The following is a 9,621-nucleotide window of genomic DNA, read 5'->3' on the forward strand; positions in this document are numbered from 1 at the left end:
GAGTATACACTCACTCCTATGAACGCACGTGCACACACCTTTCCTTTTAAGCATTTTCGAGAGACTGAGCTGGCATAGTATCTTGAAATTTTACGAAATCACCACAGGGGTCTCGCAGTCGACTTGAACATCTCCTTCACTGAACGAATATCACCGGAATCCTGAAATAAATACATGAATAATGCGATCATCAATGTGAAGTTTAGGACTTGAACCCTGGTGAACTGTGGATACCACTGTCCTCCTAACTATCTAACCACATGTTGTGTTTAGCTGGTCAAGATCATATGTATCCGCACTTGTAGCTAGAACTTTTGTGTCCATATCATCGACATAATTAGTTCTAAATCATGACTATGCTGGCAAACCTTTTCTTTCGCAAGTATGCCAATTTTTTTGGTTTAACGTGTTGAATTTGTATTTTCCTCTAGTTTTCTTTATGTTTTCCTTCTGGTTTTTTATTTTCGGTTTTCATTTTGTTTCTTTGGTTTGTTTCGTCGATTATTTTTGTTTTTCTGCGTTTCTTCACTAGTTTTCTTTGTTTGTTTTTTAAGAGCCTTGCATCAGGGTAGGGGGTTCCTGCAGTTCATTAAGAAGAAGAGAGATGGTCCAGTTTATAAGAAAAACCGAAACCAAAAACCTGACATTCTTGGTTAATTAGAGAAAACAAAGTGCAAATACATCAGGGTCCCAAGAAGAGGGTATGGGACAACCCTGATAACCTTGGTAAGAAATTCCTCCGCAGATAATGGTGAAACATCAATACGTGTCGCTTCAGCAACATTGTTCACCTCAATCTAAGACACAACCTCAACGGTAGGCGTGCCAAAGGCTCCCATCATGTGCTCCGTGTTGAAACCAATCGGCTCCTCTGCACTGAGAATCGTATGTGCAGTAGAAAGCACATCGTTGGTCTGGGAGGAGTCACTTGAGCGAGACAACAATATCGTAGCCTCTGAGCACATTGGGTTGACAAACTCCTTGCTCCCCAATGACGGAACAATAGGGTCCAACCGTACCTCATTGTACATTTTTTTCAACACATGTCTACTTTTAATACACATTGTACATTTTTCTTGTACTTGTGGAACATCTTTTTGATACATGTTGAACATTTTTCAAACATATGGTTTATATTTTTTAAATCAATGTTTTAAATATTTTTTAATACATGATAAATATTATGTAAATACATGTTGAACATTTTTTTTGAATGGTATGAAATGTTTTTTTAACGCACAAACATATTTTTACATGTATAAACATTTTCGGAAAATATCAGCAACATATTTTGGAAAGTGTGAAAAATCTTTTAAAATTTCACATACATTTGTTTTAAATGGTACAGAACAATTTTTAAAGTATGTGGACATTTTTTACATTGTATATTTTTTTCAAAAATGTTTTTTAAACACATGAACATTTCTTTTTAGATGTCAAGTACATTTCATTTAAATGCTGCCAAGGTTATGCCAACAAAAAAATGCACTAGGTTAGCATTTTTAAATTTATGGTAAAGATTTTTTCAAAATCAAGTTAATTAATTTCTTTAAATATATGTATTTAAAACATTTTCAAGAATATAAATAAAAGTAAAGAGAAAAAAAAGGAACGAAGAAACGAAACGGATGGAAGCGAACTGGACTGGCCCAATGGGATGCAGGCTTGAAGCCACCCTGTCTAGTCTCGTGTCCCCTCAGGGGAAAAAATCGCATCTCGCGTCAAACGAGATATCGGAGGGAATATCCTATTTGACGCATTCTGCGTTGAACTGTCGACCTTCGCACTGGAGATGGAGATGACGTGGGCTGGCCCATTAACGTATTGCAGCATTTGCGGTTTTGGGAACTTTTTTTTCTCCAAAAATGTTTTGGGAACTTTCTAGAATTTCCCAAGCGGCTTTTCTGGTATTGGGAACCTTATAGAAGGTTGAAGGTTCCCGGAATCTGTTTAAACCTGCTTCTTTTCGTTTTTTTTTCTTTTTTTCGTTTTTCTGTTTATTTTTTCTTTTCTTTTCCTTTCTGTTCTTTTTTCTATTTTTCATATTTTTTAAATAGTTCATCTAAAAATTGTTCGGAAACTGAAAAGAATGTTCATGCTTTAAAAAAATCATTTTTTAAAGATGGTTGTGTTTTCAGAAAAAATCATGAATTCAAAAAATGTTTGCATTTCAAACAAATTGTTCGGGAATTTCAGAAAATGTCCTTGTTCTTCAAAAATTATTTGTAATGTTTTCCCAAATTTATTAGAACTTTTCAATAATCACTGGGAATACAAAAAATTTTCTTGTTTTCAAAATTTTGTTCATATATTAAAAATTGTTCGCATTTCAATTTTTTGGGGATTTTCAGAATTGTTCTCAATTTCAGAATTGTTCCATTTTCAAAATTTTGTTCACAAATTCGTAAAATGTTCATGTTTACAAATAAGTTCGAAAATTTCAAAATGTGTTCGCCCTTTCAGAAATTTGTTCGGGTTTGGCAAAAATTGATTGTAAGTTTAGGAAATAACTCAAATTTTAGAATACTATTCGAAATTCTTTCAAATAGTGTTAAGTCAGCTACTGCTATTAGTTAAAAACTATTGCGATCTGTACCTTCCATTAGATCTCTATGGTCGTAGTGGCTATTAGGGAGTGCGCATGAGTAGGAAGGCGCTGGGTTCGAATTCCAGCTAAAGCGGACAACCTATTTTATCGCATTAAGTGATGATACAGATCAAGTCTTGTGTCGAGCCCTACAGTATAGGGTTGGCCCACTAGCACATATTTTCCTGAAAAGGAGGGTTAAAAATCAATGCACTCGGAATGGATCAATCCTAAGGTCTCCTTGTTGCCCGACGGCATTGCTAACTGCAGCTATTAGAAGGGAAAGACTCGGCTTTTACACATGTTCCTTCTTGTTTTCTACTATTTTTTTATTTCTTGGTTTTCTTTGCTTTTTTGTTTTGTTTTGTTTCTTTTCTTTTTTCATTTTATTTATTTTTTATTCTTCATTTTTTTTGAGTTTTCTTTGTTTATTTTTGTTTTTCATTCTACATTTTTGTATACCTGGTCAACATTTTTTAAATGCTTGTTCAACCCTTTTCAAATACTTGTTCAACATTTTTATATACATGATCAACATTTTTCAAATACTTGTTTAACATTTTTCGAATGCTTGATTAACATTTTTTAAATCCTTTTTCAACATTTTGCAAATAGAGGTTCAACATTTTTCGAACGCTTGATTAACATTTTTCAAATACTTGTTTGACATTTCTTCAAATACTTGTTCGACATTTTCTAAAATGCTTGATTAGAATTTTTCAAATACTTGTTCATCATTTTTCGAATGCTTGAACAACATTTTTCAAATACTTGTTCAACATTTCTCTGAATTCTACATTAACACTTTGAAATACTTGTTCAACATTTTTTGAATACTTGTTCAATATTTTTTTTGAATGCTTGATAACATTTTTTAAGTAATTGTTCAACATTTTTCAAATACTTATTCAACATTTTTCAAAACAAATTGTAGATTTTTTGTAATATATATATTAAAAATATTTTAAAGTATAAACAAAAGTACAAAATAAAACAAATAACAAAACCACAAAACTAAAAAAATAGGTTGTGGCCTCACTCGCATGTGGGCCGGCCCATCTGGGCTCCTCCCGACGCGAGGCTGCCCCCTGTGCTCGCTTAAAGGGAGAAATAGGGGTGCCCAGTTCGAACCGGGTGCGTTGTACAATCGTGGTTAATTCCAACATTATCAAGTACACTCGGAGAAATCACATTTTCAGCATGTACTTCAAGGCCGATCTTTTCATGTTTTGACAATAGGGTACTATGCCCAGTATATGTACAAGTACAACCACCAATTGAATGTGTAAGTTACAGTAGTGAGATCATATTTACACGTAGTATTTCAGGCAGCTCTTGTAGTCCCGTATCTTGGCCACTGTTTTTCCCCCGAATTATCTTATCTTCAGCAGTGTGTATGAATGCTTGGTGCTGGTGATCAATAGTCAGAGAGGCCAACGGTGGCACCATCTGCCGGCGCCGCCTCAGCCGACGGGTCCATCCACCTGTACCGAGCATACAGGCCAGCAACGCCGACCAAGGCCACCGCCACGGCGAGGAGCAGCGCCCGCACCATCCCGCTCCTGCTCCGGTCCCTGGCGAAGCCGTACGCCTGCCGGCCGGCAGACGCCGCCTGGTGGTGTGCGTCTTCGCCTTCGTCGCTGGCGCGGTCCTCCTCGTCAGCCGCATGACGCTTCCTCGCGCGCTCCTCCTCCATCTCCTCCTGGCGCTGCTTCTCTTCTGCGACGGCAGCGGCAGCGGCGTGCCGGGCAGCTTCCGCCTCGTGGTCTGCCGCTGCCTTTGGGTCGTCCTGGAGGGGCGTGAGCCTGGGCATGGTGACGTGGAGGACGCCGTCCTTCTCGAACCTGGCGCGGATGCCGCCGGCGTCGCAGCCCTCGGGGACCTGGAACTCCTTGCGGAACCGGCTCCACTGGCCGCCCTCGAGCGGCCGCTCGCCGCTGACCCTCAGCCGGCCGTAGTTGTCGATCTGCACCCTCAGATGCTCCTTCTTGAACCCTGCATCGGCGAATCGATCACACACAGGAAGGCGTCGCGTCGGTCAGTGGAAATACACCAAGGGGGTTAAGAACAGGAGCAGAGGGATGCGTGCGTGCGGGCGTACCGGGGAGGTTGACGACGAGGGTCTGCTTGGCGGCGTCCTCGACCAGCTCGTGCGACGGCACGAAGTCGACGTAGGTCCGTGCGGCGGCCATGGCTAGCTAGCTGAGGAAAGGTGGCGCGAGAGCTGCTCTCAAAGGGACTAGTAAGGCGAGTGCGGCTGAGGAGGATCGATGGCTCAAGCTGATGATGTAAATCGATGGGCTGTGCGCGCAATATATATGTGCCGGGATGCGCGTGGGTGGAGTGCGGCGAGGGGGGAGGAATTGCTTGGCGGAAAGGGCCGGGCACGCCTGCGCAAGGGAAGCAAGCGATCGATCGATCGATCGGGACTGGTACGTTGCGGACGCTCGGTCGGTCGGCGATACTGATACCTTTCCTTGCCTTGACGAGCGGGCTCTTCTCCGTCGCGGTTTTCCTCTGTTCGCGCGCGTCCGTCGTCGGCCACCGGTCGCGGCACACGGCATCCATGGGACGTCGACCACCGCCCCTCTCCCCACGTTTATGGTCGCGCACCACGTCGCAGTTCTCGAGTCTGGAGGGATGCCTTGCTTCCCGATATGCACTGGCGCCAATGCCAAGAATCGAGCCCTTCCTCTTGATTTCCTCCGGGTGAGCCATCCACTTTGGGAAATATCAGGTGCTACGGGAGCACCTAAGTTTAGGTGCTCCAAGAGCTTCTCGGCCACTGGATCTAAAATCCAATGGTCATCTACAGATGCGCTGGATCCGATTTTGCAATACCAAATTTCTGGGGGTGTTTTCTGAATAAAAACTTGAGCTCTCTCCTCGGTCTTCGGATCTCAGATCTAACGGTTGCACCAGATATCCTCCCCCATCCACTAACGTATCCACGCACTAATTAAAAAATATATATTTTTATAATTATTGAGATAAAATGAAGCATGTCAATGAGCATACATCCGGTCTCTGTTAACTTCTGGGATACACAGAGTGAACATTGATACACATAAAACACGTTGATAAAGAGAAAAGTCATGCAAAACCAAAGTTATGTATAGATGAAGAGGGGGGGGGGGGGGGTGGGGGGGAATCCGAAGCCATCAAAACAACGATCAATAAACTACAGCAACAATCATATCCCCACCTACCACCTTTTACATTGCAACAACAATGAGGAAGGTTCTCCAACCACAACGTTTTCAGGAAGGGGACAACGCTCAAACGTCGTCGTTGTTGGATCCAACCACCAAAGGCAAGATCTTAGGTTTTCAGGTCCGAGCAAATCCGAGCAATGCCTTCAGTAAGGTAATAGTGCAAAAACATAGCAATTGCCAGATATAACCAATGATGGTCAGACCTAGGGGTTTCATCCTGGAGCTTGGGACCGGGTACTCGAGAAGCACCACCAAATCGAAGTCGTCTTTGTGTTCTCGACGCACTTTTCTTGATTCCAGCAACTGTGTGCGTTGCATGGTCTTGATGTGAGATGCCACGCAAGTAAAGATCGTGCATGCGCAAGCAGGCAGTCGAGTCACGAAAAGAACCGGTTGCCATCAAAGGCTTCGAACAACTAAGATCATCATCACACATGCGATGAAAATTGACAAGAGAAGAAGGTCACTGACACTCCCAAAATCCCAAATTCAGGATGCTCTGGCAATTCCGCACCGTCCTCATGCTCCGTTGTCTTTGTGTGTAGCGATGATACGTCCTAGACGTACACATAATTTTTGCTAGCTGCATGCTACAAGTATACCATATTGACATAGTTTGGGCACCAATTTATATTATTTGTTAGACTAATTTATTAATCTGGTGCATAGTGCCAGTTGTTGTTTTTTAGACTTTTCGGCATAATCAATTTTATGGAGCTAAAAAAAATCAAGGAAAATAGAAATAAAAGTTTCATGTCCAAAAGCTTTTAGGGAGCACCAAAGCCATGAGAGCCCCCCCCCCCATGGACCCCACGTGCCCACAACACACGGACAGGGGGTAGTCGCGCGAGCCCCATAGGCTTTCCCTACACTGTCTCTTGGCACCTATGCCTTTATATTGACCTGGAAACCCTAAAAATAGTTTATGAAATTTTCTCCGTTGAACCTCTCTGTTCTGCCGCGATCCAATATGGCGTCCTTTTATGGTACTCTGATGGAGAAGGAATTCATCACGATGGCCATCTACATCAACCTTGCTGCCACCATCACTAGTAGAAAAATGGCCTAATGTGAAGCACATTAGTCCTGGTTTGTAACTGAACTGGCACTAATGTGACCATTAGTGCCGGTTCCAACGGCTAGGCGGCGGCGCTTATTAGTACCGGTTCGTGGCAAATCCTTAGTACCGGTTCTTGCCATGAACCAGTAGTAATGAGGTCGTGGCAGGCTTGTGTCAGGCTGGGGCCTGACCAGAACCTTTAGTACCGGTTCATGCCATGAACCGGGACTAGAGACGAACCTTTAGTCCCGGTTCATATAACCAACCAGTACTAAAGGTCACACTACATATAGTGCTTCGTCCAGCCCGAGCCGAAGCGCTTTGTTTTTTCCCTCTCATCTGTTTTCTTCCTCTTCCTCTCGAGCTCACACTCCATTTTTGCCAAAATTTGTGAAGATTTGAAGGCACCCCATCCATCCAAGTGATCACAAAGGTTAGCAACTTTGTCCTTTCATCTCTCATTGCTAGATTAGCTCTTGCAATGCTCTATACGTATAGTGATTTGTGGGTTTTATTTTGGGAGGAATTATATGTGGTAGTATTTAATTTATATGTAATATGGAGGAACACAAGAATTTTCTATGCTCCAAACACCTGGAGCAGTCTGACGACTGGATTACACGTGAACAAATAGGGACTTTCGCCGATTGGTTGCAGACACGTGCCATCCATGACGCCGCTATTGAAGATGACCTGTACTTGTTGTCCCAGTTACCATCTTCGAATATAATGACTTTCAATGGATACGAGATAAATGAGAATACATTTTACACGATCGCTCAAGATAAGAAGAGCACCAACCAAAACAGTGGTGTCCGCTTTGATGCAGCAACCAAGAGGGGAAAGGACACATATTATGGTTACATAGAGGACACATATGAACTTGACTATGGACGTGGTTTGAAGGTCCCTTTGTTTCGGTGAAAATGGGTCAATATGACACGAGGCGGGGTAACGGAAGACCCGCAGTACGGAATGACAACAGTGGATCTCAACAATCTTGCGTACGCAGACGAACCATTCGTCCTAGCCAATGATGTGGCGCAGATTTTCTATGTGAAGGACATGTCTACCAAGCCGCGAAAAAGAAAAGATAAGGAAGCGAATACATCATACGATGAGTCAAAGCGCCACATAGTTCTTTCAGGGAAAAGAAACATCGTGGGAGTGGATGACAAGACAGACATATCAGAAGATTATGAAAAGTTTGATGAAATTGCTCCATTCAGAGTGAATATTGACCCGAGCATCCAATTAAATGATGAAGATTGTTCAAGGTTACGGTGCCAAGGGACACACGCGAAAAAAAGTTTCACACCCAAAGATCCCACTCTGGGACGTGATCAGCTTCACTGTCATCACTTTCTTCTCTAGTGAGTTTCCGGACTTGTATATCTGGAAAGTCCCACTTTGGACAAACCGTAGGGAATCTTTGTAATAGTTAGGGTGCTTATGTGTTTTGGCACTTGAAACGTGCACTTTTGTGCTTCGAACAAACATGTACCTTTCTGACATCATTTGCTATTTTCATGCATTTACTGATTTTTTTGAGCTAAATGACCCTGAAATTGAAAAGCACTACAAATGAACTCTGAAAAGGTTGAAAGTTGGCATGGTATCATCATTTCACCCACATAGCATGTGCAAACAAGTAGAGAGGGTTACGGCAAAAATTGGATGCACTTCGTGTATAAAATGGACAATCTCTTTTGAAGTATCAGGGTTTCGGACGAAAACTCATCTGTTACAAAGGCATTTCATTTTTTAAACTTATTTCAACTCCAGACTTTTTGTGCGTTCAGTATGCACCATTCAAAGCCACGTCATCAATTTTCAACCCTTTCTGACTTCATTTGCTATTTTTCATGCATTTACTGATTTTTTGAGCTAAATGACCCTGAAATTGAAAAGCACTACAAATGAACTCAGAAAAGGTTGAAAGTTGGCATGGTATCATCATTTCACCCACATAGCATGTGCAGAAAAAGTTGAGAGGGTTACGGCAAAAACTGGATGCACTTCGTGTAGAAAATGGACAATCTCTTTTGAAGTATCAGGGTTTCCGACGAAAACTCATCTGTTACAATTTTCATTTTTTTAAATAACCTAAGTATTACCAAATTGAATATAATGATAAAACACACTAATATTAAACATAAGAAAAAAGAATCACTGAAAAATCTATTTTTAAAGTAAAGTTATTCACATACTAGTGATTCACACACATTTCAAATAATTCAAATTTAAACTATTCAAATTTGAAAACTACTGGCACTAACAGAAAGTTTGTAATTTTTTGTACCTAAAGCAAAAATATTCACATATAAATTCTAAATATAGCAAAAAAAAACTCAGAAATAAATAAAAGAAAATAAATAAAGCAGAAAAGAAAAAAAAGCCCACCTACTGGGCCACAACGGCCTGCATACGACTAGAAACCCAACCTGTAGTTGGGCCAGGATGCAGGCCCGCAAGGCCCAATAGGCCCATAGGGCAGAGCGGTAGAGTTAGGCCCAGAAGCCTGCTATAGAGAGGAGTTCAATACAGTGCCCACGCCGGGGCTTTTAAACAGGTGCGGCCGCTCTTCGCTAGGCGAGGTGGGACTAAACTTCCACCCCGCACCTGCGCCAGCGCACACCCTTTAGTACCAGGTCGTGGCTCCAACCGGTACTAAATGGGGGGGGGGGTCTTTAGTACCGGTTGGAGCCACCACCCGGTAATAAAGGTGTGCCCTTCCCGCCGCTCCGCCTGGCCAAAAC

At 42.2% G+C, this 9,621-nt stretch overlaps 1 protein-coding gene across 1 annotated transcript; it reads right to left on the reverse strand.

Moving 5' to 3' along the window:
- Nucleotides 1–3,779: 3,779 nt before the first annotated feature.
- Nucleotides 3,780–4,871, reverse strand: LOC109779079 (uncharacterized). The gene is made up of 2 exons (XM_020337681.3): nt 4,689–4,871; nt 3,780–4,582 (listed from the first exon to the last, which is right to left on the reverse strand). Exons 1-2 carry the CDS (start codon nt 4,777–4,779, stop codon nt 4,005–4,007), a joined length of 669 nt encoding a protein of 222 aa, XP_020193270.1. The 5' UTR covers nt 4,780–4,871; the 3' UTR covers nt 3,780–4,004.
- Between the last annotated feature and the right edge of the window lie 4,750 nt (nt 4,872–9,621).

The sequence above is a fragment of the Aegilops tauschii genome, chromosome 4, assembly GCF_002575655.3.
Source record: "Aegilops tauschii subsp. strangulata cultivar AL8/78 chromosome 4, Aet v6.0, whole genome shotgun sequence".
Lineage (NCBI taxonomy): Eukaryota > Viridiplantae > Streptophyta > Magnoliopsida > Poales > Poaceae > Aegilops > Aegilops tauschii.